Source organism: Fulvia fulva, chromosome 12 (genome assembly GCF_020509005.1).
Source record: "Fulvia fulva chromosome 12, complete sequence".
Classification (NCBI taxonomy): Eukaryota; Fungi; Ascomycota; class Dothideomycetes; order Mycosphaerellales; family Mycosphaerellaceae; genus Fulvia; species Fulvia fulva.
In genome coordinates, this window is record NC_063023.1 from 1,171,222 (window position 1) to 1,197,111 (window position 25,890).

The window sequence follows — 25,890 nt, forward strand, 5'->3', positions numbered from 1 at the left end:
CGCCTGAGCTTCCCTCTCGCTCCTTGCATATCATGCCTCTCACAAACAGCTCCAGCCACCTCGTCGACTGGCTCAGCACAGACGACCACCACCCGCACCCGCTTCGATCACACAGTTCCTCAGAGGACCTCATGGCCCACAGCACGCCAGAATCCACACCACCTCGACTCACAATCGCCATCAAACGATCTCTTCTGTCACGAAGAAGATACTCGTTCCATATCATCCCCCCGGTCCCACAAGTTCCTTCGAAGGCTTTCACCTGCCCGTCTCCGAAAGGATTCGTCCACGCTGCCGGAACTTCACCAGGCTCATCGGATCTCCCAGTGATTCCTGTTAGGCCGCCGCTTAGGCCTACGCAGTCTTTTGGGAGCTCGTCAGATGTCTCGTATTATTCGCCGACGTTGTCGGAGTTTGGGAAGAAGTCGATGTTCGCCTCGGTCGAGGAGATGTTCCCGGACCAGGAGGTTTTGACGGCACGATCTGGTCACGGTTGGAGGTTCTATGCTACTTTTACCTGCTTGGCGCTGCTCAACTTCTCATGTGACTTCAGCACGACTGTCTTGTCTACAGCACTACCGGTAAGCAAAGTCCAGCTGCATGTCCTTGGGTCACCACTAATGTCAAGCTAGGCAGTTTCGCGAGATCTTGATCTGAAGACGCTGCAGGCTTTCTGGCTTCCAGGTTCACTTCTCCTCGCAGAAGCTTTATGTCAACCTCTATTCATGCGACTGGCGCATGCACTCGGCTGCGAACAGATACTACTCTCCGGCGTCGTCGTTTTCATCTCTGGCTCGGTCATGTCGGCACTGGCCAAGACCATTGCATTGCTCTTTGCTGGTCAATGCTTACAGGGAATTGGAGTCGGAGCGACCAGCATCCTGACAGAGCTCATACTGGGCCAATTTGGTACGACTCGTGACTTTCAGCCAGCAGGTCGCGGTGCATGGACTCGATCGACATCACACCTCTTCTCGATCGGCCTTGCTCTCGGACCTGTTCTTGGTGGTGCTTGTGCACAGAATGTCGGCTGGAAGTACGTCTTCTGGCCACAGGTCTTGCTTGGCTCGCTGACTCTCATTGGCTTGGCCTTCCTGCTACGACTGCCTGTTGTCTCAACCCACCCTGTATCCGAGAGACTTGCAAAGGTGGACTTCATCGGTTGGACGTTGCTGACCGCCGCGGTATCAATGATGACTACGTCCATCTTCCGATCCGGGCCCACTCACACATGGTCATCGTATCACACCTGGGTACCACTTGCACTTGGCTTTACTTGCTTTACGATGTGGTGTCTGTACAACGGGTACCGTATCGAGCCGGCCTTGCCGATGGGCATCTTTCAAGATCGCAGTGCTGCCGTGGCATGCTTCGGTGCATTGGTTCAGGGTATCCTCCTAGCTGCGATCATCTACTTCATGCCCATGTTCTTCCAGATTATGGGAATGCAGCCAATCATGTCCGGCATATCACTTGCACCCTGGACCCTTGGGATCCTCGCAGTGAGTGTCGCCAGTGGTGCGATCATCAGCGCAGCAGGATCTCGATCGATGGTCTGGGCTGGCTGGACTCTGTTAGCAGTTGGGTGCGGGCTCATGATTCTATTCTCCCCAACGACCACCGCAACATTGTTCGTGCCTGTTGAACTCATCGCAGGCGCCGGTCTCGGCCTTCTCACTCCAAGCCTCACCACCACCATCGAGTCAGCAGCCTCCAACGACGACGAGAGCATCCATGCCGTACCACTACTCATCTACTCCAACACCCTCGGTCAATGCCTCGGGATCTTGGGCAGCGGCGCCATCTTCTTAACAGCCATGGAGAAGGGTGTGGCACACAACAAATACCTCAGCGTCGGCGCCGCAGCCTACACCGAAGCTGCCGCTTCTTTCATCAACGTTATCAACACGACTACTCTGGAGCCGTAAGGCTTGCATTCAGCTCTGGTCACTATTTATACACAATTGTTACAATACGTTTGGATCTTTAATCGCGCTATCGCCGCTTTGGCTTTCGTTTTGAGCATTTGCTTCATCAAGGGGAAGAAGAAGCCGGCAGCGATGCAAACGCCGACGCTGCCGGAGCTAGAAGGATAAGAGGACCTCACGGTTCATGAGAGCGATCTCTCTTTGTTTTGATCTTTGGTTCGGATATATTGTGGGTTCTAAGCGAGCATGGCGCTTCGTGTTGATGAAAACGTTGCCTGCGAGCGCAGATGGCTGGGTCTGAGATGGAGTGTGTTGAATAGTGATACCCAGACGAGTTGGTGATTGTAGTGATGAGATGTGATGTGCTGAATGCAACGCCATGAAGTGTCGATGAGCCTCCTGCCAATAGTCTTGTTGCCGCCTATTCCATGTTGTCGATCATGCTAGCCATCGCTTCCGCAATGCGATGTCACTCCCAATCAGAGGGTACAACTTACCTTGGCGGACTCCCCTCGCAATACCAAGTCCCGTCAGATACGTTCCAGTGATGTCGATGCTGGCGCGGATGCGGCGGATGTTGCACTGACCACGCGAGACTCCAGCCGCACGGACCTTGCGTGTGAGATGGATGGCTCTCGGATCTAGCACTTCACGTGCAAGCCCCGCCTAAGGCATGCTGAAGTCGCAGCAAAGCAGCTCCATTCACTAGGTCCTTTACTGGGCGCTTAGTATTGGACACCTCGCGATGAAGTGAAGCGGGCCATAATTTGATTTCAAGTGAATGACAATGGCATTGTGCTCGCGACAACGCACGGCTTCCAGAAAGCGTGCTAGCGAAAATCCCTGCATAGCGCCTCACACCGGTCCTTAAACATTTCTCTTCCGCTCCGCCCTTCTTTCTTCTCTTCACCACCAACAGCCACTTGCAGGCCGGCTCTCGGATGTCGGGGTGGCTGACCTTGTCGATCACCCTGAACGCACCTCCCCCTCACTTTAGCACTTATCATCGTGCTGCGGGTGATCGGGTCGAGTACGCATTGCGGGCCACGCGACCATTGCGCCTCCGGTCCTTCGCTATGAGCACGAACACCAATTGCTGCGGAATAGATCTCGGTAGAGCAGCGTTGTATGCGACCACATACAATGTTCTCGGGCTGAGATTGGTTGTTGGAGGTCACGAGTAGGGTGGCATCTGCTTGGGAGCGGCCCCTCGAGTAGAGTCGCAACAGCTGCATCGGTCGTAAGACTCGATGCGGGCTTGACCGCTCTACTGAACGGTACAAACTAACAGGCTTGTCGAGAAGATGGTTCGATGAAGGTGCGAAGAGCGTCGGGTGCGATCGACCGATAGTGAGACTATTGTAACCATGTCGTCGCCGAAGAGGATATGTCTTGTTCTTCAAACGTGTCATGCCGCAACAGGTAACGCAGCGCACAACGAAAGCCGGAGTGTAGGACTGGCGTGTAAGGCCTGTGGACAAAGCTGAATGCCGCTTAGATCACTGCAGCGACTGGCCGTTTAGATCCTAAGTGTACTAGGCTGAACGACTTGGGGAGTCGATAAAGATATAGCGATGCGCAAGTGCCTCGCGCAGGTCACTATAGTCGCCACATCGCTTTAGCACGCGGGCCGGTTCAAGCGTCGATGTTTGTAGTGGAAACCACGAGGCGCTCGGCGGCAGCAAACTTTGTCCATAGCTCTTGGTGCTTGTTATGTTGTGCTTTGGGTCCGCGCGAGCTCTTGAGTGTAGAGCACAACCAGCAGGCTTGTTCATTAAATCCCAACCGTTTTGTAACGATCATACGGTAAGGCTGTGCTCACTTGTTGAAGCCGTAAGCCCTGCTCCCTGATGAAAGTAGCATCTGCGTGATGAGTGGAACGAGACGCCAGGTAGGCAGCTCGCAATATGAAGCGCTTCAAAGATATGTTCGACAGCCCCATCATGTTCCGCAGGATTTTGAGATCTTCTGGTGTCGTTGCTTGTGCAACATTCTCCTTGAGACAAGCCAGCGCTAGCCGGTGGTCCGGACTTTTGGGATGGTAGAGGGAGAAGGCTGCCTGACGATAATTTTTCTCGAGCCGCTCTGTGTACGACTTCGACCTGTAGCGTGTTGCCAATGAGCAAAATTCGTTGTAAAGCCTCTCATCAGTGTGCCTAAATTGGCCCGTCATGATCTGCTTCGTCAGGATTGACACAGAAGGTCGAAGGCTGAGATATGCGGTTGCAGGTCGTTGATCTTCGGGTGCTTCGGCGGTAAGTCTCCGTCGCAGGGTTTCGACCCGGAACATGCATCGGATCGCCTCGTCAAGTTCATGTCCGATACTGAGGGCGGCATGTGCAAGTACCATACTACCGAGCAAATGGCCCCGCCACATATGCTCTTTCTCGGGGACGAAAGGCTGATCGATCTCCGCGCGGAGCCAGTCGACCAGAAACGACTCTAAGCCTTCGAAGATGGCAAAGTAGCAAAGATTTCCCGTATGTAAGTGGTCATCAGAGACCAGAGGGCCCCAGAGCTTTTCGTCGGTCCACCTACATAGAAACGCATTAGCCATACTCAGACGCCACGTGGCAACGTCTCAGCAAATGCTACTGAGCTGGGGGTGCCGCGCGCGTGATTCCGGAAACATAATCCCTTCTGTCCCTCGAAATACTCACAATTGTGTCATGATGGTCCGAGCAAAAGGCTTGCCTTCCGAGCGCATGATTGCAGGCCTTTCTTTCCGTTTATATTTGGCTAAGCGTTCTCGTTCACCCGCGAGACACACACGAGCCGTCTCCAACGTGAACGTGCCATCTGCGATGACGCTCTGTAGGTGCTTAGTAGCTTCGACTTGGTCGGTAACGATATCGTTCTTCAGTCTGATGGCGGCCGGCGAGTACTCCCCAAAAGTGGAAAGTTGTCGCTGTGCTTTGACTTCTGCAACTTCCAATGCACTGCGCGGGGCAAGGGCAGTAGTGTCTTCGCTCTGTTGTGCGGTCGTCTATTCAGTCAATCAGCAAAGACGTCTCATGATAGTGAATCTTAAAAAAGACCATGAAAGGTATATTGCATCGCGTCCTGCAGCACTCTCGCCACCGATGGAATGCCCCAATTCGCCGGTACTCACAGTACTGTAAGAACGTCGTTCATGACTACACGCTGTGTGTAGCTGCACGTTTTTCAGGACCGGCCGAAGACTGCATGCTGTAGGTCTGTATGGAACAGCACCCTCGAGCACGCGTCCCGCAAGGACACGAACGCGAGACATGATGTATCGGCGATTTCCGGAGTCCAAGCAGACGACAGGTATGAGCTGGCGTGAGAAGTGGAAATGGTGTTAAGATAGGCCGGATGCAGACATCTGGAAGTAAAGACTGTGAAGGTGACGTTGATGTTCGGTCAAAGATGATGCTGAAGCGAAGAACGGGATGCAGTGCAAGGATCTCGCTCGCGAAGCGCCCAGTGCGGGTCATCAAATTTGATGGGCGAGCCATCATACCTTCATCCTAGCGAGCAGACAGCGCCCCCATTATATCAAGAATCATCAGACAGATCATACTGTGACAGAACTCAGTTGCAGTTGCATCAGAGCTTGCCATACAAGTACTGTAGGGACCATATTCTGTCGCCGACTCGGTCGTCTCACCAACTACAAGAGAGTTGCAGCTCCTCAGTTATCCTGCACAGCACTGACATCGACCTCCTCAATCCTCCACATATACCACATGAACAAACTCCTATAGGGCCTGAACCTCTCCGCAATCTCCACCATTTCCTTCTCGCTCATGTACTTCCACTTGTTGTTACTGCCCTTTGCCTTCAACTTCCCTACATCGCGGCCCATGTACGCCGCCATCCCTCTTTGCACCCCCAGGTCGCCGGTGCTAAAGACGTCCATCCGCTTCAGACCGAAGCACATGAACATCTCTACGCTCCACGCTCCCAGCCCACGGACTGCAATCAATTTGGAGAAGACGTCTTCGTCGCTGCCTTCCATCAGCTGCTTGACGGTGATTTCGCCAGAACCGAACTTCTGGGCAAGACCTTGGATGTACTCCGCCTTGCGCTGACTGAGGCCTGCTTCGCGGAGGCGAGCAAGTGGCGTTGATGCAACTAAGGCTGGTGGCGGGAAGCCTGTAGGGCATTGATCTGCTTCAAATAATGCGATGAACTTGTTCTTGATACTTTTTGCCGCGGCACCAGAGACTTGTTGCGCCATGATACCCGATGCCAGTGAGCGGAAGGGGTCGATGGTTTCTGCCAGGCCTTCTGGACTGAAGATGCGGCAGTGGTGTTGCTCAATGACGGGTTTAAGACGGCCGTTGTCATGAGCTTCGTCGCCCTTCAGAAGATGAGAACACGCCTCATCTAACAAAGTCTTGCTGGTAGCCTTTGGTGGTCCACCAGCTTTCGAAGGTGATGCCTCTTCAAAATTGCTGTACGCAGGCTGCAGTTGTGTTCCTCCAGGAGTGACTAGTGTGGCATTGGTGTGGTGGAGTTGCACCGGCCTCGTGGCTGGTGGCGATGCATCATCGATGTCGCCGGTGCTGTAGTTGCCATTCGGAGTAAGGTTGCTGCTGCTTGTCATGAACCCGATGGCTGATGCTGTTCGCGTAATGGGCGGAAGCTTAGATGGAGTCTCCTTGGCTATCTTTCGTCGCTTGTTGGGCAAAGGTGTGGATGGCGGAGGCGGCATGAAGTCTGCACCTTTCGCTCCCGATGTCCCTTTCTGTGCTGTTGAATCAACTGCGACATCACTATGTGCTTTGCTGTTTCGCGAGCGCTTCTTCGCCGCAACAACGGCGACTTCTGCTACAGCCTTGGCTGAGTTCCTTGCAGAGCGCCGTACTGATGACATTGCGAAGACTTGGCTGATAGACGGGTGTACACTCGAGCTGATGGCCACTGGCTGTAGCAAGGGAAAGGGTTGCCGTACTGTCAGCAACTTGGAGTATCGCGAGCGATGCACAGCGTGCAATTTCGAGCAACACGAGGCTAGAGCCAGTTCTGTTGTCCTGGGCAGAGATTCAGCTTTGGGGAGTGAAGGTGTGTGTTTTTTAAGTTGATGAAAAGAGATGGGAACGACTTCACATTGCTCTGTCGTCCGACGTCAGAAGTGGCGTTGGAAGGACTCGCATTCGCGCTTGGCAGATGCGCTACTATCACGGTCTCACGTGCGCGAGTTTGAAAGTGAAGCATGTCATGGTATACCTTAAGTGCCACAGTTGGTTCTAACAGCACGCACGGCACATTGAAAAGAGAACGAGAGTGACCGGAGACACGTCTTGGGCGCGCCTTGAACCGTGGTATGGTACATTTTGTTCTCAATGCCTCGACTCTATGCCTGCTGTGGAAGCAAGACTAGTGTGAACTCCTTCCCGCTCAAAATATATACATGTCGTGCCTCTTCCTCTTGCTTCATCGCGTTCCTGAGACAGCGCTTACTTCGCCTTTGGCTTGGTGATCTGCATTGTCTCGAGATCCTCACGCTCCTTGATTTCGGTCTCGATTTCGACGATCAGTGGTGAGAGATAGGGTGTGTCCTGTGGACGTTGTCAGTCTCGAGCTTCCTTTCGCGATCTGCGAGTCCTTGATAGCAGCCCTTCTGTGATGAATGATACGTACAGTCTCCTGGGTTGTCCATTCGTGCTTTGGCAAAAGTTGATGCGCGAGAGAGCACTATGATTGTGTCAGCATCCAATGTCCTGATCTTCCTCAAGTGATGCGCATATACCTGGAAAGCTCGTCGCATGCGAAAGACACGGTCGTACGCCTCCTTTGGTGACAGACGCTTGAGAGCGAGCTGTACTTGTGGGTTCTCCTCTGGAATCAGGTCATCGGCCCTGTCAATCCAACGTGTCAGTATGTTTGCTCTGTCTTCCCACTCCTGTGCGCATGCTCTTCCGTCGTCCCTCCTCTTGTATCGTGGCCGCATACCTCAATCCCAACTTCCGGTAGCCAGCGTTGTCAAAGTACCACTGCGAGAGCGGCTTCATCCAGCGCTGCAGCCAAGGCCGCTTCATGATGTAGGGGGCGAGCGAGGGAGTCGACATTGTGGCCGGTGTTCAAGGGTATCGGGTGGTGTCGTGGGTATAGGTTTGTGTTCCAGATGTATGAGGCGCTTTGCTGTGAACTTCGGGTTGCAGATGCTCAATGCTGATCAGTGGCTTTGTGATTGGCCGGCTGGCGGCGTGACCCGCTAGAGATTGGATCTTACCGACCGTCCGATTCCGAGAAAGCTTGCACGTCAGAGCTACATCGAACAACCAACTACCCAAACTCACTACCACATTCACTTGCGATTGTTTGTTTGGGCCCGGGTCTGGTCTGGATACTGCATGTGATCTTGCTGCACTTTGCTTTCAGCTGTCTATACAATCGACAGCGTTCCCGCTCGTGAGCCGCTCCTTCCCACAGGCCGAAAGCGGGGACGATAACGAAAGACGGAAGCACGAGCTCACCAATTCCTCCGTCCACGACCCAGTCCTACATTTACTTTCCACACCTACACAAGACCTACGGCTTGGCACGATTATGAGCTGGATAGTACACAGCCCTCGGTAGTGCCTTTCAGGCAATGCAGAATCCCGCGAATTCTGCTATGTTGTCCAACTCCGATGGCTCACAACCAAAATCGATTACAAACCAGACCAAGTCTGCCTTACACCAGCACACGGCCTACCCCAAAGTCGCGATATGGGCTTCGAAACTCTCCAATGCTAGCGTCAACTCCTTCTCCGGCGCAATGGCCGGCATGGCTAGTGGCATTGTCACCTGTCCGCTCGATGTCATAAAGACAAAGCTGCAAGCACAAGGCTCCTTCTCGAATCCAGGGTTGCAGCACACAGGCCCGAAGCCAAGTGCGATATACCATGGCATGCTGGGTACTGCGCGAACGATCATTCGGCAAGATGGCTTGAAGGGCATGTATCGAGGTCTGGGACCTATGCTACTGGGATACCTACCGACATGGGCAGTCTACATGGCGGTCTACGATGGCAGTCGCGAGTACTTTTATGTACACGGATATGGTCAAAGAGAGACGGATAAGTGGTTCGCACGGGTCTACGCCAGCATAGCAGCGGGAGCATGCAGCACCCTTGCTACAAATCCCATATGGGTCATCAAGACTCGCCTGATGTCGCAGGTCTCGAGGAGTGCATCTGATGGAGCGCGGACACCATGGCATTACTCTAGTACACTGGACGCCGCCCGGAAGATGTACAGGTCGGAAGGTATTGGTGTCTTCTACTCTGGACTGGCGCCCGCCCTGCTCGGCCTCACGCACGTCGCGATACAATTTCCTTTGTATGAGTACTTCAAGCAGAGGTTTACGGGTATAGAAATGGGCGGTACACCGAACGCATCACAGCCTGCGTCCAACACTGCGGGTATTCTGGCGGCAACGTTTTTGTCGAAAGTGTGTGCAACTTGTGCAACATATCCACACGAGGTCCTCAGAACACGCATGCAGACCCAACTTCGCCACGCGCCTGTAGAAGGCAACGGGCATGGCGTGAGTGCCTCTCACCACAGTCAAAGCATATCAGGCACAAAGAGGATCGGTAATACTGACGGCGTTGCTTATCAGCCACGCTATCGAGGTCTGGTGCAGGCGTTTCATACGATACTGCGGGAGGAGGGAGCAAGAGCGTTCTACAACGGTATGGGAACGAACATGATCCGGGCGATTCCCGCAGCAATGACCACAATGTTGACGTTTGAGAGTGTCAAGGGTGCCGTTGGGAGGTTACAAGAAGAAGGCAAGGAGCTCACGCAGGGCGGTAACTGAGAAGTGATTCGAGATGGCGAAGTGAAGATTCATGAAAGGCTTGAAGAAGCATTGCACATATGGGCGGCGTTATGAAGTCCAGAGCCCGGGAGAGGCAAGGGCATGCAAGAAGCATTTGACGTTTGCGAAGGGCAGCGAGAACTTCCTGCATCGGGCATTCTTAAGCAAGGCGTCACGGAGTTATGGAGATGGTGCTGCGGGCAGCAGCTGATGCCAATGGCGTTTCTAGTTGTACGTACAGCGTCCCAGAATTTGAACGTTAACGATTTAACAATGAGGCCCACTTCGTGCGGCGGCGACTGTTTGCCAGAAGTGAGTAAGAAAAGTATTCGACCAACGGGAGCTCCGAGCTGAACTCGCGCCTTCCTCAAGACTCTGACCACTTTTGCCGGCAAAGCGCGCTTTTGCAACCATCACATGTTGCGACACAAGCAACATCACACAATTGAACAATACATTCAACTCTCGCGCTTCATTCCAGATCGAGATCCACCTACAGCGTTGCCTGTTCTTCGCTTGCCCTGGCTAGCCTGTGCAACATCACGCTCGCCATCACGTCTCACACCTCACACAAACACATTACACCAACGCGGTCCTCGACACCGCCCTCGACACCGCCATCCACATAGCCATCCACATCGCCCTCTAAGACAAACGGTATGCGCTATTGAGCATGGCGAAGTGCGATCTCTACTGGAAGGTCAACGAGTACCACGGCATCGGCAAAGAAGGACTCAAAGCTCTCCTCGAGGCACGCGGCAACCACGTCACAGCTGGCTCGTCAATTCGCAAGCTTTCGAGCGAGTTGTGGCGCCGCGATCTCGGCCAAGTTGACTATGGCAAGTGCGAGACAGAGGACTTGCGCGCTTTTGTGGTAGCACGCAGAATTGCCGTGAAAGGCGAGGCCGAGAAGACTCCACGCGAGCAACTCATAGACCAGCTCGAGGCCAGAGACGAAGAGCCACAGTTTACAAAGTCCCTGGATCTACCTGCGGAGATGAGGAATCGAGTCTATGAGCTGTACTTCGCAAGTTTCGAGGATCCAATTTGGGTCCCGGCTCCTCCACCTCTCACACAAGTCTCTCAAGTCATCCGCACTGAGACCATCGGCATGTTCTACAGCAGCTGCACATTCGGCATCATCTGCCACGACAATAATTGCCGCGATGGATCTGAACCTTTTGACTACCGGGTGTCAGACTCCTGGTGGATGTTCCTCGGCGAGCACAGCCAAAAGGTCAACCAGATCGAGAGGCTAATCATACGATTCTCTTACTGCTTCATGCTGGAGCATCACGAAGATTGCCTTGGCCAGACCGTTATGTCAATGACTGCTAAGAGCGTTGCCTTCGAACCTTGTCAAGACTTCGAGCTGTCGGACAGGGGCCCACTGGACAAAACGATTGACGGCGTGGTGCAGCAGCTCAAAGACGCGACAGAAGACCGCCGTTTGGATCACAAGAACATCATGGCATTGATCACCGGGATGCAGAACTCTCTGAATGCATATTGACTGCGTAGACAGACTCGAGAGACGATATTGGCGAGATTTTCGAGCAAGGCCTGTGGACAGAGTTCGCTGCCGCCGAGCGCGTCGTCTACCTTCGTTGAAAGCATCATTGCTTGGATCGTCCGGCGTGCTAGAGCGATGTGTAGATGCAGCCACCTACGCGAATCGCTCGCGTGTTGCCTTCTCCCTATAATGTGAAGAACATGAGCTGCAAACCCAATTGTCGCAATGGTTCCCCGGCAATGAACTTTGTCAACAGCCCTTGGAGGTGACAAGCTCTCACGAAGCTCGACCTAGATTCGCAGGGTGTGACTGGACCGTTGTTTGCGGCAAGTGAGCGAAATGGAAAGGCAATCTGCTCATACGGTGGACATGGTAAAGAAGGGACGCAGTGGTGGATTGAGGCACTCTATCTCAGCAGGGATGGTTCACTCAAGCAGGATACCACCAAGAACATGTAGCATAGTCAACCCACTGCCGGACCCAAGCTCAAAGTACGGCTAAACTAGCTGTTGACCTTCTCCCCCACAATAGCAGCAACACTCACACTCGATCCATACAGCTGCGGCGATATCGTCAACGTCCCATTCTCCTTATCCCACTTGGCAACATGAGACGCTTCCTCGGGTCTACCACCACCTTCGACCCCAACACTCCAACCAAACACCCTCATCTCCGCTTCACCACGCCTGGCCTTCGAGATCGCCTGCTCGACTTCTTCGACACTCTCGCCGAAGAACTTGATATCATACGAGAGGTTGTTCAAGCACACTAGCTGCGTTGGGCGCATGAGATTCTTAGCAGATTCTGGGGCGGAGGGGTTGAGTCTGAAGTTGGAACCTTTGATGTCCCTGCAGGATGGGACTGTCAGTGGTGCGTGAGCGTGTGCAAGGACGTCTCAGTCTTACCATCCACCAGGATAAACGCTCTCCAGTCTTCTGCCAGTCCATTTGACAACGATGGAAGTCTTCTGCTGATCTGGGCTGCTCAAAGCGGAAGTGGTATTGCCCTCAGCCGTGATGCCGCACCATGGCACGGAGAATAATGTATTGGAGTTGAGGGATCTCTGGCCAAAGCTGTGTTTGGAGACGCTGCTGCCAAGGTTGTAATCGATGGTGAATTCTTCCCACCTCTCGTTTTCCGGTTGACCTTTGATTCTGTCAACCCATCTGAACATGTCCTGGAGATCGGGTGAACTGTAAGCCGGGACGATCATGGTCCCTTGTGGCTCTGGGATCCTCTCACTGGCTTGGTACGCCTTGCGGATAGATGCTGCAGCGCTGGGGGGGGGGGAGAGCAGCGACTTGCATAGTCAATCTAGCAAAAGTCTGTCAGCGGTTGTCATCACAACTCTGGGAGACTTGCACAAACCCGGGTTGTAGGCGTCCTGAATGCAGAGCGTCTGCGATCCGCTCTCGGGCAGTATTGGTCGCTTCGGCTGCAGGACCTTGTGCCCTGCGTAGAACTTCAGACAAAGCGGATGATCCGGACCCATATTCCCTAATAGCTGCGGTATAGGCAGGCGCATTCATCTCTGCCCATTGTTCGAACACGTTCGTCCGCGCGATTCCCATATCGAGCTCTTGCTGGAATGCTTCCATAGCTTCAGCCTGCATTTTCTGAAGGTATCTACTCATGGGGTTCTGGTCTTGTCTCAAACGCTCGGCGACCTCGGCTGGGCCAGGCTCGTTGTTCTGACCGCCCTGCAAGAGGTCAGCGGAGATGATCCCCACGTCGACGACACAGACGTACCAAATCAAGGTTCTCGGCAAACCTAATAGCAGATGTTAGCACGGTAGTACAGGAGTCTTTACTTGATGGTGCCATACGCCAGGAGCTCGCGACTGTATGAGTTTGACTGCAATGGAGTGTAGCTCAGGCTGTCGTCTCTGAGTAAATTATCGGCAAGCTGGTAGATGCCATAGTTGGTGTAACGCTCGTCCACCCCTGATCCACCTACTGGGCCTTGCTGACCTTGCTGGCCGACGAAGATCGCGGTGTTGGAGCTAGGGTTCCATGGTCCTTTGACAGCAACAAAATAGCCAAGCCAAAAAGCACCGCTGTACTCGGCTTGGGATGGCATTACGAGCGGTTTCTGGATCGGGTGTAAGACGTCTCCGATATGCTATTATGTGCTTGACATTGGATGAGCGCTACTTGTACAATCGCCGTCTTTTATGTAGACGCTCACGGACGCACCTGACAAGTTGGTCATGATGGCGGCGGTCTGATACACGGCGAAGGCGCTTTCGTGGTTGCCGGAACCGCAAGCGTGGCAATGACCGTGGCGCGCTGAGCACCAGCCATCGCGAAGAGCACAGCTGCGTTAGCTATGGCGGAGTGAGCTCAATATTGCCTGTCCTACGGCACAAAGCCGCAGTACTTGGTCGTGTCCGAGACAGAGATAGCCATTTCTGCGAGGCGATGGGAATTGGATGTTTAGCAAACATTGCATCCGCGACCCTGCGATCTTCCAGCGGACTAGCGTCGATAAGTGTCTGCTACGCTACATCTTTGTGCAGTCACCAATACGGGATCGAAAGAGGGCGTTTCTGCCACAGATAGTGGCCAAGACGCTACCGTAGATGTCAGGTCATCTCGATCCATATGGAGCTGACTAGTGTCAAGCAAGATCAACTGCCAGCAGGGACTGCGTACTCTCTCTGAGGAGGACGGTCCCTAGAGATAGACCGTGACACGAAGCGTGGTGACTATGGAATCCTGCTGCATGCCATCGACAGCTTCTGCTGTGTACGAGGACGGTAGGTCACACCACCTGTCACTTGGTCTGGCCGCTGCGTCGTGAAGTTAGATAGACCCGACCACATGCTCGCGTACGAAGGAACGATGGTTCTGAGACGGGATGTTGGTTCCGATGCGATGGTGCCAAGCTCTCTCCTCTCCCCCGACTTGTGCCGAAACCCTCCCTTGTCGCGTCTCCAAGGATTTGGCGCGTTCCTCCCTTGCCTCCACGACATGATGGCCAACATATATCTCTACACGCTGGCGAGCATGGAAACGACGTATCGCCGCAAGCTGGACTCAGCATACATCCATCACTGGAGTAATACCACTCCGGACACGCCACCAAGCTACGTCTCTGGCTGAAAGGCACTGCTGTTTGGAACCAGCTCCAATACCAACAGCTGAGCTAGCAAGACGACCATTCTCCATCTTGCACATCGAGTATTCGACATGTTTACAAAACGGCCTCTGCTGTTGACAGCCTTGTCCACTGTTGGCGCGATCTGGTCCAGTGTCAAGGTGTACAGTCTCTGCTCCTTCGCCTACCTCCACCTTGTGCATGACAGCTGCTTGACCAAGTACCTCAATCTTCGTGGACCTCCCTCGTGGGCACTTGTCACAGGCGCATCCGACGGGATCGGGAAGGGGTTCGCGGAAGAGCTCCTTCACCGAGGCTTCAATGTGATCATCCATGGACGCAATGAGCAAAAGCTGGAGAACGTCGGGCGTGCTCTTCTGGGCCGATGGCCTGATAGAGAGGTCCAGGTTCTGGTCTGTGATGCCGCAACGGCAGCGAAGGATCCCGCAATGTTGCTCGATGCAGTGCGAAAGCTCCAGAAATGCAACATCAGGGTTCTTGTCAACAACGTTGGTGGCGCCGCCAGGCCACTTTGGGTACGACTCCAGGACTATAGCGAGGAGAGCGCTCGCATGTTCTTAGACGTCGACTGCCGCTTCGTGCCGGATCTCACACGATTACTGCTACCACAACTTATCGCTTCGCAGCCAGCGCTGATCATCAACATTGGAAGCTTCGTATCAGATCTACCAGCTCCTTACATCTCCATTTTGGGTGGCGCCAAGGCGTATGGTAAAGCATGGTTTCGGTCGCTCGCACTCGAGATGAAGCTTGAAGGCAATGAGATCGAAGTTATGCATGTGCAGGTCGGTATGGTATCTACGTCGAATGATCCACGACCACTTAGTCTTCTGGTACCTAGCGCCAGACAGATGGCTTCCGCGACACTGGACAAGGTGGGCTGCGGAAGGAGCGAAGTCTATGGATATTGGCCGCATGAGCTTCATGCTCATATGCTTACTGATATGCCAGGATTTATTCGCGAGCCTCTATTGATGCGCATTGTGAAGCAGCTTAAGCTGCAAGAAGAAGCGGACATGAAGAATCACTAGGGTTATGATTCTTGCTCATCTTGGTGCTGCTGAGTCTGCACAGGCCATATGCCTTGATTGCACAGGGCTGGAGATCTGCACGCCAAGGATGGACAGTTGCTGTAGCTCGCGAAGGAGCGCGAGGTCACGGATATGATCACTGTGAATCATATGTATCGTCACCATTACGGCTGCAACAGAACCGCGGCTGAGAAAGACTCCCATTGTTCGAGGCTTTAGAGTTGGCCACTTCCAGCAGTCTAGGGGGAGGCCTTTGGGCTATGGGACAGTGTTCGGGATCCAGGCTGGTATTGTCGCGGCTGCAGTCGTCATTCTCACGTGTGCGCATGTATCTATTTGGTGGACGACTTCGGGCAAAAGATGGGCCACTGCGATATTGAACCCAACGTATCAAACACTTCAAGCCCCGATCCATGCGGACCAATCCTGGACAACGCAGTGCCCATAGTCCAGCACAGCTCCACGCTTCCCTGCCTTTCCGCATCACGTCTCTGCCCGTGCGACACCAAAGTTCTCCTCAACAGCACAACAGACAACGTGTCTCAGCTGCTCCGCGATATTCGTGACATCGCGCAAGCAAAGCTCGGTCCGAGGTGTGCCAGTATGGTCGAATGGCAGACCTCTTGTGTCGAAACTCGTAGTCAGCGCGCGCGCTTCGAGGGATCGAAGGACACCGGTCATCTAACTCAGTGTCAGTCTGCGGTGCACCCCATTTGAGTTGTAGATCACTTACCTCGGTCTCGATCTGTTTGGTCCTCTTCGCACTCGCGCCAAACACTTCGACGCTCGAGCTACAAGGGAGACGTGGGCGGACGACAACGGCACAGGGCACGTCGTTACCCATGTGCTGCGTGAGGAAGCGGAGGTAGCCCTGTTGCGCGTTCTCGGGGTGGTGTCTCTTGCCCTTGACCTCTTCGAGGAGTGCCGCAACAAGTGAATTGTGGCATGTATCCGGCGACATCTCGTCCATGGCTGGTAGAGTGATGGCGAACTTGGTGTGATGACACGGCGAAAGGCGGGCAGTAGCTGGGCCAACAACGTTCGCCGATTCTTGCTGGATCTGTTTTGAGACGAGAGCGAGCGCGTGACCCGGCTTGCACGTCTCCTCGATATCGGCCTCGATATTGTACTCGACAGTAACGAAATCGGTGTATACTGCGTTCCTGAGTTCCCCAGCTAGGAGGCCGAGGCAACCGAGGGACGGGTTGATGGGAGGTGAGGCCATTTCGCTCGATGGTGCCGGGTGTCAGTTGTGCACGATCAAGAATGGAATTCAAGAAGTCAAGTCTTCAAAGCGAAGAGTTGCAGTTGGACAAGACGGGAATTTCGGCAGATTTGCCGAGCTCCGGTCAGGGTAGCGGGGCTCGAGTGAATGACCAAACTGGCACGTGCGAAAGGGTGTTATACGTCATTCATAATTCGTTGCCGAGTATAGATCGCAAGGGGTATGATACTCACGTGATCAAGAATAGCAGTGCACAGCGCAGTATACTTATGATGCATTCCAAGGTTTGCTATACCATTGTCGTGGGTAGCAAAGACCGTACAAAACGCGAAACAATCAGTCAAAGCATAGTGACACTACCTTGGATTCCGACAGGCCCATACAGGACTGATGGAGCCCTGTGATACCGCATTGGCTCAAGGATACGAGGCGTTCTACGCAGGTCCTGATCTCTGTCACTGTTGGAGCCAGATGGCCAACTCATGAACGAGGGGACCTGCATCAGTACGCGTTGGACCGTTGTCGAGGGGCAGCATCATTAGCTGGAGATATATAACTTAACGGAAACTTGGCCGGACAGCGAGAGTCAAGTGGCCAAGACGCCCGCCTTGGACCTAGAACAAGGTCGATTTGCAAATTCACAGGCAATAAAGGACGCAAAACCGGTAGAGTATTCATTGGGGCTTCGATGGTGTCACAAGTCATGGTTCTACCCTCATGGCCTCCAGACTGATCCAGTAGTATAGACATGCGGAGCATCTTGGAACTGTCGCATTGTGCTTGAGACAATCGCATTGGGCGAACCTGAGTTGTAACGGTCTGCGGAGCACATGCAACGCCTACGCTCGACGGCATGAACCATTTGATAGATATCAAGATCCTGCCACAGGTTTCCCTTAAATATACAACTCTCATTCATCCTCGTGACCCTCGATACACACTACACGCGTCTCTTACTGCAGCTCAAATGCATCACCTCTTGTGGGCGAATGTGCCTTGGTCAAACCGAGCTCAGCAGGTCTCGGATCATCTGAGAGCTCTGTAACGGCTGGCTCATGTGCCTTCACATGCTTGTTCAAGTCTCCCTGTCGTAAAAATGGCTTGTCACAGCCGTCGATGGTGCAAAGTATCACTGTGGCCATCGACTGCGGCGATCGTTTGCACTTGGCGTTCGACGCCGAACGGCTATGCTGTGGCTGTTCCCCAGGCCGTGACGTAGTGTCGCTCAAGATCGATGCGAAGGGATCGGTATCCCCGTTGGCTGACGAGATAATGAGTGAGCTTTCAAGGGCGACATGCGCACGCGTCGTTTGCTTGTCAATGGCAGGCACGTTTGACGGCAACGCTGCACCGTGATGATCCGTATTAGGCAAGGGCAGTATGCCCATATCAATCTCAAGGCGACGAAGCAAGTCGGCGTCCGCGAAGTGTAGATACTCGGGGATCAGGTTTTCTCGGTTCCATGACCATAGCATATCGAAGGACGCACAATCTTGCATAAAGTCCGATCGTGGTATGATTCAGCCAGGCTAGTCTGAAATTCGAGCGTAGTCGAAAAAGTCTTCCCGGAAGGACCTCACGTGGTGGACTGATGCGAGCTGCATTTCATAGTCATCCTTCTTACCTTTCGAGTCGCCCCACGTATGTTGTGCAGGCTCATTATTTAGCGTACGCTGTCAGCTTGTTGAGGCGCCAGCGGCCATAGTCGTCCTAGGCGGACCTCAGAGACATAGCTGCCTTGGTAGTTGCGGAGGCAGTTTGTTGAGGCCCTGCATCAGTCTGCGATGATAGGTCAGCATGGGGATTCTGTCCGCAATGAGGGTATACATGACAGTACTGTTCATTAGGTTTGCTTGCAAGAAGTGCTTCACTTCACAGAGCTGAGGCCGATCAGCATAGTCGTCAAAGCGTGTGGCACTGCGAAACGTACTGATGGGGAGCTCCGGGAGCATGCTTCATCGTCATTGTCGTCTACCCGCGAGACGAAGGCTGCTTGAGGCACCGGGCGTAGGATCGTGTGTCCGTCTAAATGCTAGTGGGCATGGCATCCGCACGGCAAGAAGCAAGGAAAGATGGGCACGGTCAAGTTGCGTGGTAATGTTTGCTATCTGCTTGGAAGACTCAGCGTCCTGCCTGACCGGTATAACGACATCGATTTCCTGAATGTCCCATCTCTACCACAGGCCGTTCAAGTCGTTCCGATGATGGCCCTTCAATGTTCTACGCCTGATGCACCATGCTCCAAGCTTCGCAGCATAGCCCTTTTTGCTCAATTCGAGACAAGTAGTATCTTTCGCGTACCCTGCTCGGCATGTCGTCCTGCTGTATGGGTATCCTCATACTTACCTTTGACGATCATGCCAAGCACATCACAAACCCAGCGCTTCTGCGTCTTCTTCTGTAAACTCCTGTCCAGTTCCCCTAGCAAGTTCGACCTCTTGATCAAGTCAAAGCTCGTCGTCTTCGAGCTCAGATGGCTTGAGTAGACCGCCAACCTTGGCCATGCGCTCGCGCTCTTGGTTCTTCGCATCCTGAGCGGCCTTCTCGCGATCTTCTTGGTAGAGCTCGGCGTTGTCGCCGGCGAACTCCTTGAGCTGGATCAAGAAGTCACGTAGGATGAGCTTGAACTTCGTGTGGTCCTCGGTGTTGGCGAAGAGATCCTTGATGAAGTTCGTAATCTGCAATGCCTGCAGATTGGGGAAGGCATTGCTGAGCAAGCTTGCGACGAAGTTTTGAAGGAAGTCCTTGTTCGACGTTCCAGCTGGTGCTTGATCGCCAGAGTAGATTGGATTCTGGATCTTGTTCGCGCCCACAAGCCAGAATAGGCGAGCCAGGAGCATCGACTGATACTTGAAGCCAGCCTTGTGGTCTGAGTCGGTGAGCACGAAGAAGACGTCCTGGAGTATGGTGGTGTAGAAGTTTTGGAAGAAGGCATCACAAGTGGCCTGGTCGGTTTGGTTCGCCATATTCTCCACAAGCTCAATGCACATGTTGAGACCTTCGCCTTCGACAGCGCGGTTGTCGTGCTTGGACGCCCACATGCACGAGTCGATGACCAACTTGAAGTGCGCCTGGTCGAGCTGCAGAAGAGCTGGGAAGCAGCGCTGATTCATGGCTCGAAGCATCTTGAAGAACTCGACACGGTGTTCTGGGTATTCGGAGAAGTCCTTGTTGATCATGTCGAGCGTGCACTCGAAGACAGCATCGAGGATCGCGGGTACTTGCTCGGTCATGATACCCTGAGGTGTCAAGTCAGCGTTGTTAATCTTACCTGTGGTGGCGAGAGCGCGTACAATCATGTACTTGCTGGTTTGAGGGGTCCAACGTACCTGTAGCTTCGTGATGAGCACAGTTATGACCGCCAAGACCTCCGCCTCTCGTGCATCTGGCACATTGTTCTTGTAATCCAGCAGGACAGCTTCGAGGAGCTGCGGCACAAGGTTCTGATGGATCATCTCAAGATCGTCGGCCTTTTCAACGTAGGTCGTGATGAGCTTGAGGATCTCCTTCTTGATCGTCCGCAGTCCTCGAACCTTGGGCATCTTAGTGGCAATGTTGCCATCGCGCTGCACAGCTTCGTCAATGAGCTGCGATGACGCACGGTACATCGTTAGCATGTCCAAGTAAATGCGACCGATCTGTGGGTAGAAGTATGAGCCAATACTGCTGCAAGCTGCAACGTTTGTCTTCATGATGTTGCCAACGACCTTGATTGTCTCGGCGTTCTGGAGAATGCTTGGGTCCTGGTGGGCTGACTGAATGATCTGGTCCCACGCTTGGTTGGGTAGGCTCATCAGCTCGGCGATCAGTCGCTCCTGTGTGTTCTTGTGTCCTTGTGCGCTGATCATGTAGCCGCAAGCCTCGTAGAACGTATGTACCTGCTGAGGTGAGAGATCGCAAGTGATCTTACGCATGGTCTTGACAATCTCGTCAATGAATGGCTCATTCTCACCAGGCTGCTGGATGACGAAGTGACGCTTGCACTTATTAGCGATCTTGATGAAGGTATCGCAGGCCATGTCCTGAACACCCTCGTGAGTCTCGTGCATGAACTCGAACAGCTTGTTGACGACCGTCTTAAGGAACTTCCAGTGTGCCTTGAGGAAACGTGGGTACTGGCCGACAATGTACATGATGTTCGATGCCACGACCGCCTTGTTGTCCTTACCGCGCTTCATCTCAGTGAGGCCGAGGAGGTCCTTGATGACGGTGACCAGGAAACGCTTCTCGGTCTCCTCATTCATAGCACCCGAGATGGATCCGATCGCCCAGCAGAGCGTGTTGCAATTTGCCCAGCTCCACTCCGTGCCATCGACCTGTCGCGCGAGCTTCTCAGACATGATCTGCTCGGTATCCACAACGTCCAAATGTGTCAGGAACACCAAGCATTCTCTTGTGGTCTTGTAAAGCTGGATGGTGTCGGACTCCTTCACGAACTCTCGTACAATCTCTCCTTCGTCGTTCTCAACAATGAGCACCTCTTCGGGTCGCACCATCTTCTCGATCATGACTTGTCGCAAATTCGACAGCACATCGGTGTACTTGTGTTTCCGAAGTGGGTAGTTTGCCATGATGGAAGGGTTCATAGCACCTCCATTCTGCATACCACTCATGTTGATAAGCGGGTTCATCTCGGTGATGGGTATCTGCTGCATCTCGTCGTACAGCTCGCAGACCAGCTTCGTCCAGTACTCCAAGCAGATCTTGAAGATCTCACGGTCCTCGATTTGACTGATTCGGATGAGGTAGAAGTGGCCGTGAATGAGGTAGTCGCGGTTCGGAAGGTTCTCGACTAGCGTGAGATGATTGCTGAAGAAAGTGGTGAGGAAGAGCGCCAAGTTCTGCACGAACTCTTGATCTCTGCCGTTTGATGATGCGTATGTGCTCTTGAGGTCGAGCGAGAGCGGGATGATCTTCGAGATGGTGGTGAGGGTTTCCGTGAACATCTGCACCAGCTTCTCGCTCCAGTTCTGCTCTGTCTGCAAGCTGCCAATCTCTGTCAAACACTTCAACGTGATGTTTCTGAACTCGGGCACTTCGAGGAATCGACTGCGCAGTGTCTCGATAAGCGATTGACCAGAACCGGGCGTCTCGAAGATGTAGCCCAATGGGATCCAGTTAAGAAAGCGGAGAAGCGTCTCAAGTGTGGCCTTGATCAGACTGGGTTGGTCCGCTGTTCGCAGAATCTCGGCACACAGCTGGTAGATGGCAGCAAACTCGTCGCACATGCTCTGCTTGAGTGAGCGGATCTTTGTGCTGGTCATAGTCTCAGCAGAGAAGTCGAACACCTCCTCTGACAGTAATCGCAGGATGGCCATGTTGTTCTCGCAAATGGGCAGACTGCTCCGGCACGAGGAAACAATCTCGTTGATGAAGGTGGGCCAGTTGTGCGGCCACTCCTGTTTGAGGATGCTCACCAGCACGAGGTTGAGCTTGTTGAGTAATGCTCGCTCCTTGCGCAGACTCTCCTCGGTGCTGCTCTGCTGGATGATGAAGTTGACGACAAAGTTCCTGATGCCGTGGCACTGGTCGCGCGGCAGGACCTTCCACCTCGTCATGATCACATTGTCGAGCACTTGCAAACCCAAGTACTTTGTCTGTGGGTATTGCGCCTCTTGCAGAATCTTGTCCACCAACAGCCAGGCGTCCGGGTTCTCTTTGAACTGGTTGAGGGAAGCTTGTGCGGCCTTTTGCTGATCACCACGGCCCTCGTAGAAGGCGCGCACGGTGGCGTCGAGCTCCTCGATGGTCATCGACATGGTGGCGGTGTTTGTGGGTGTGAGGGTGGGGTGTGGTCTGTCAACGCGAAGAGTCGTGCTGTGTGCAATCGACTGCTAAGTGAGCTTGACGCGCGCAGACCGCTTGGACGTGCCTAGGCCTGGTTCATGCAGTGGAGGGCAGGTCTATGGGGGAGGGAGGGAGATCGTGTCGGCAGGCGCACGGTGTTGTATGGGAGGGAAAAGAAGGGTGTGGTGTTTGTCGGAGGTGTTGTTGCGGTGGGAAGATCAGTCAGTCGGATGCGAGTGGGGTGAAGAAGAAGTTGACCGTTGCGCTTGTGAAGTGGCGGTTGGCAGTCCGTTCACTGTGAGTGTGGAGTATGATGATGATGCCGCGCTTGTAATCAGCTGTTCGCCCAATATCGCTACCCAGATGCAGTCACGCAGTGGTCACTGGTGTGTAGTGTACTGCAGACTGGGTTGGCGCTGCTGCTTGGTCGCTGTTTGGTGTTGGCGGCTGCCGAACTCTCTTTGTCTCCGCCCCGCCTGACATCGCGCCAATTCATCTCAATCGCGCATATGCTCTCCACGGCCCTCAAGGAGTTTAGAGCGCCCTTAAACCCCCTTTAGCAGTCGAGATGGCCAACCCACCGCACCGCCAGGTCCGAACAGCAGCAGGACCCGGTGCTGCATCTCCCGCTTCAGGCTCTCAAACAACCCTCCAAACCGACTCCACTCCCTCAGCAACACTACGCCTACGCGGTGCTTCAGCAGAGCCATCTCAACCGAGACGCGTAGTCTGGGCCGAAGATGTGATCGACAACGAAGGAATGGGCAAGAAGTCCTCAAAAGTCTGCTGTATCTACCACAAACCTCACGAACCAGGCGACTCGGACTCAGAAGACAGCTCGAGCAGCGACAGTGGATCTGACAGCGAACCAGATCTGAGCAGGGCACAGAAGGCAGGCGGCAAGGGGAGAGGGAGGAAGCATGAGCATGGAGACGGCGGGGAGCATGGGAAGGGAAAGGAAAAGGGGAATCAAAGGAAACCAAGTCCGAATGCGTATGAGAGGCAGCCAAAGTACAAGGGAAAGAAGGAGAGCTGAAGAGAGGACATGACGAGAAGACAACCCAAAACGGAGTGAGAGACTGGGCAGGAGTATCGCAAGACGCTGGACTGGAAAGCCGACTGTCGGAGAACAGCATGATCATAACGACAGCAGCCATCTCGCCGCCAAACGGAGCAACTGTGCAAGGAGCAGAGCTCTCGGTCAAATGTCAACGAGCGGCTTTGGCGAGGCGCCCTGCCACCGCATTGGGCTTGATTCCTGGCAAAGCAGTAATGAGGCAGCCTATTGAAGCTCATCTTCCTACTTCAGTAGGGCTACCGCGAAGCGCTCTGCCATCGCAATCGGGCTTGATTCCTGGCAGAGCAGTAATGAGCCAGCCTATCGAAGCAAATCTTTCTGCTTCAGTAGTAGTACCGCGAAACGTCCAAGTCAAGCCATCTTAGCTCCCCTCGAATCTTCCTTATAAAACCCTTCCGTCTTCACCCACTCCGCCACTCCAGGCGTACACAATCTCCTCACCTCCTTCCAATCCTCTGCGTTCGCCGCCTTCCTGATCTTCGTACTACTCACACCCTCATCACCCACTGGCTCCACCAACTCAACCTGTTTCGCCCATTCCCTCTTTCCTCCCTCAGCTTCCATCCCGCCGTTCGCAAGATTCTCATGAAACGCTTTCTGCTTCTCAACCCTACCATATTCCCCCGCTACATCGCCTGGCCGCAGCGTGACGCGAAGCTTGTGACCATGATCAAAATAAGGATCCAGGGCAGAGAATGGTGGGTCGAATTTCTCGCGGTAGTACTTTGCGCCGAAGAAGCGGGTCAGAGTATCGAAGCCGATGAGATGGATGTGTTTGGGTCCTTCGGGGTACCATTCCCGTCCCTCGGTTTCGATGGCGGCGGATTTGTCGGTGTAGAAGGGTTGGGTGGTGACTCCAATGTCGACAGGCATCGCAATGTGATTCATAGAAGAGGAGACAGAGTCCAGTAAGTCCCGAGCAAAGATTGTCATCATTGTGAGCCGGTGCTCGAAGGATGCTGGGGATGGGGCTTTGTCTGCGTTCATTACTGCAAAGAGGAGAAGGAGTCTTCTTCGCGCTGGGTGGTGTTCTAGGGACGACTTCTCGAGGACTTTCTGGGCCAGAGTTCTGTGGGCTATGGAGGGTGGATTGACCGAGGAGTCTAGGATGAAGAGGGTTCCTTGTTCTTCAGGCTTGGCAGGTATCGGCCGTGGGTCCTGTGGTGTTGCGGAGCTTGGTAGAACTGTTTTCAGGACTTTGAATTTAGATCCAGAGTTCTGGAAAGTCTTCAAGGAGGAGGCCAGCTCCGGTAGTAATTGGCGGTAGATAGACATGTCTGGTATCGTTTCGGTCATGGTCACATTTCGTGGTTTGAGGATTGCGTTGAAGTTTATGTCGAGATTCTGGCCGTGGAAGAAGATGCCTCGATCGTTGCCATCTTCGTCCTGGATGGAGAGCTTTGCGAAACCACCAGTAGGAGGATCGTCTTGTTCAGTCATGTTCTTGTCGCATCGTGGGAGTGAAGTCATTGTGGCATCCGCGGATTTTCGGATCTAGCCGCTCTCGATCCTGGCTCCTTCCATCAGCACCATTGCCATTGGCCCGCCAGTGATACAGCACTTCCACCAGCAACAACATCTCCCCTCCTCGACACGACCGGCACACCGCGATCATGGCGCACCAAGCTGGCAAGAACCATGCTGCGTCGCTCGCAAACAAGATCTCGAGCGCAAAGGTGCGCATCCACCACCCACGCCCTTCAGCGCACCCGGCATACTAACAGTAGCAGTCCTACCAAAAGTACACAGTTCATCCCGAAGGCTTCTGGGGCCGTGTCCACGCCTTCTTCGCCCTCGACCCCAAGCGCTCGTCTGGTGTGCCCATGAACGCCCAATTCCGCAACCCACCTCCCGGCGGCAACGACCCTCTCCTCTACGATGACCCCGTCACTGTCCCCGCGGCGGACCTCGCGGAGAACCCATACTGGAAACGCGATATCCGGCGATCATACCCAAAGCTGAGCGTCGTTAACCAGAGCGATGTCGTGGGACTTCTCACAGTTGGAAGCGCGGCGCAGCCGAAGGACGATGTGTTGAAGTTGGGAGAGGCGGGATCGAAACAGCTTGCGGAGGTGAAGGAGGCGGGCAGTCGGGGACTATCGACGTATTTCCAGAGTCAGAAGGATAAGGGATTGAGTGCATGGAAGGCTGTGGCAGGGCCTGATGGTCTGCCGCCCACGCCGAGCTCGATGCATTTGCAGGGGAAGGCGTATAAATTGACGGAGCCGGAGGAGCAGACTTATGGTGGAAAGTATGTATACGAATGTGAACTGCGTGGGATGGAGACAGTGCTAATCTTGTGGACAGCTATCCGTGCAGGACGTTCGTATAGAACGATAGAAGTGATGAGGCATTGCGTTTTAGCAGTTTTCGTTTGTACATACAACGAGCAAGATGATACTGAAGCATATGCCCTTGTGTGAGAATTAT

The 25,890-nt window shown here is 53.8% G+C and overlaps 13 protein-coding genes across 13 annotated transcripts; 6 read left to right on the forward strand and 7 right to left on the reverse strand.

The window, feature by feature from the left end:
* Positions 1–32: 32 nt before the first annotated feature.
* Positions 33–1,928, forward strand: CLAFUR5_13682 (MFS transporter L2; the record flags this gene model as incomplete). Its single annotated transcript, XM_047912830.1, has 2 exons — positions 33–581; positions 633–1,928. 2 exons carry the CDS (start codon positions 33–35, stop codon positions 1,926–1,928), a joined length of 1,845 nt encoding a protein of 614 aa, XP_047768572.1.
* Positions 1,929–3,702: 1,774 nt separating this feature from the next.
* Positions 3,703–4,969, reverse strand: CLAFUR5_13683 (uncharacterized protein; the record flags this gene model as incomplete). The annotated part of the gene is made up of 3 exons (XM_047912831.1): positions 3,703–4,462; positions 4,589–4,914; positions 4,967–4,969. 3 exons carry the CDS (start codon positions 4,967–4,969, stop codon positions 3,703–3,705), a joined length of 1,089 nt encoding a protein of 362 aa, XP_047768573.1.
* Positions 4,970–5,583: 614 nt separating this feature from the next.
* On the reverse strand, positions 5,584–6,771 carry CLAFUR5_13684 (DNA-3-methyladenine glycosylase; the record flags this gene model as incomplete). The annotated part of the gene is made up of 1 exon (XM_047912832.1): positions 5,584–6,771. The coding sequence occupies one exon, from the start codon at positions 6,769–6,771 to the stop codon at positions 5,584–5,586; it is 1,188 nt and encodes a 395-aa protein (XP_047768574.1).
* A 583-nt stretch (positions 6,772–7,354) lies between these two features.
* On the reverse strand, positions 7,355–7,966 carry CLAFUR5_13685 (Cytochrome b-c1 complex subunit 7; the record flags this gene model as incomplete). The annotated part of the gene is made up of 4 exons (XM_047912833.1): positions 7,355–7,456; positions 7,539–7,592; positions 7,648–7,756; positions 7,851–7,966. The coding sequence occupies 4 exons, from the start codon at positions 7,964–7,966 to the stop codon at positions 7,355–7,357; spliced, it is 381 nt and encodes a 126-aa protein (XP_047768575.1).
* Positions 7,967–8,490: 524 nt separating this feature from the next.
* Positions 8,491–9,705, forward strand: CLAFUR5_13686 (Mitochondrial nicotinamide adenine dinucleotide transporter 1; the record flags this gene model as incomplete). Its single annotated transcript, XM_047912834.1, has 1 exon — positions 8,491–9,705. The coding sequence occupies one exon, from the start codon at positions 8,491–8,493 to the stop codon at positions 9,703–9,705; it is 1,215 nt and encodes a 404-aa protein (XP_047768576.1).
* Positions 9,706–10,378: 673 nt separating this feature from the next.
* On the forward strand, positions 10,379–11,218 carry CLAFUR5_13687 (uncharacterized protein; the record flags this gene model as incomplete). Its single annotated transcript, XM_047912835.1, has 1 exon — positions 10,379–11,218. The coding sequence occupies one exon, from the start codon at positions 10,379–10,381 to the stop codon at positions 11,216–11,218; it is 840 nt and encodes a 279-aa protein (XP_047768577.1).
* Positions 11,219–11,720: 502 nt separating this feature from the next.
* On the reverse strand, positions 11,721–13,298 carry CLAFUR5_13688 (uncharacterized protein; the record flags this gene model as incomplete). The annotated part of the gene is made up of 5 exons (XM_047912836.1): positions 11,721–12,066; positions 12,124–12,495; positions 12,587–12,918; positions 12,968–12,989; positions 13,045–13,298. The coding sequence occupies 5 exons, from the start codon at positions 13,296–13,298 to the stop codon at positions 11,721–11,723; spliced, it is 1,326 nt and encodes a 441-aa protein (XP_047768568.1).
* Positions 13,299–14,410: 1,112 nt separating this feature from the next.
* On the forward strand, positions 14,411–15,370 carry CLAFUR5_13689 (Very-long-chain 3-oxoacyl-CoA reductase; the record flags this gene model as incomplete). Its single annotated transcript, XM_047912837.1, has 1 exon — positions 14,411–15,370. One exon carries the CDS (start codon positions 14,411–14,413, stop codon positions 15,368–15,370), a length of 960 nt encoding a protein of 319 aa, XP_047768569.1.
* Positions 15,371–15,853: 483 nt separating this feature from the next.
* Positions 15,854–16,595, reverse strand: CLAFUR5_13690 (uncharacterized protein; the record flags this gene model as incomplete). Its single annotated transcript, XM_047912838.1, has 2 exons — positions 15,854–16,051; positions 16,104–16,595. The coding sequence occupies 2 exons, from the start codon at positions 16,593–16,595 to the stop codon at positions 15,854–15,856; spliced, it is 690 nt and encodes a 229-aa protein (XP_047768913.1).
* Positions 16,596–19,042: 2,447 nt separating this feature from the next.
* Positions 19,043–22,354, reverse strand: CLAFUR5_13691 (Exportin-1; the record flags this gene model as incomplete). Its single annotated transcript, XM_047912839.1, has 2 exons — positions 19,043–19,834; positions 19,925–22,354. 2 exons carry the CDS (start codon positions 22,352–22,354, stop codon positions 19,043–19,045), a joined length of 3,222 nt encoding a protein of 1,073 aa, XP_047768912.1.
* A 596-nt stretch (positions 22,355–22,950) lies between these two features.
* Positions 22,951–23,418, forward strand: CLAFUR5_13692 (Type 1 phosphatases regulator; the record flags this gene model as incomplete). The annotated part of the gene is made up of 1 exon (XM_047912840.1): positions 22,951–23,418. One exon carries the CDS (start codon positions 22,951–22,953, stop codon positions 23,416–23,418), a length of 468 nt encoding a protein of 155 aa, XP_047768911.1.
* Positions 23,419–23,811: 393 nt separating this feature from the next.
* CLAFUR5_13693 (Nicotinamide mononucleotide adenylyltransferase) lies at positions 23,812–24,930 on the reverse strand (the record flags this gene model as incomplete). The annotated part of the gene is made up of 1 exon (XM_047912841.1): positions 23,812–24,930. The coding sequence occupies one exon, from the start codon at positions 24,928–24,930 to the stop codon at positions 23,812–23,814; it is 1,119 nt and encodes a 372-aa protein (XP_047768910.1).
* A 143-nt stretch (positions 24,931–25,073) lies between these two features.
* On the forward strand, positions 25,074–25,792 carry CLAFUR5_13694 (NADH-ubiquinone oxidoreductase; the record flags this gene model as incomplete). Its single annotated transcript, XM_047912842.1, has 3 exons — positions 25,074–25,136; positions 25,191–25,711; positions 25,768–25,792. The coding sequence occupies 3 exons, from the start codon at positions 25,074–25,076 to the stop codon at positions 25,790–25,792; spliced, it is 609 nt and encodes a 202-aa protein (XP_047768909.1).
* Positions 25,793–25,890: the final 98 nt, after the last annotated feature.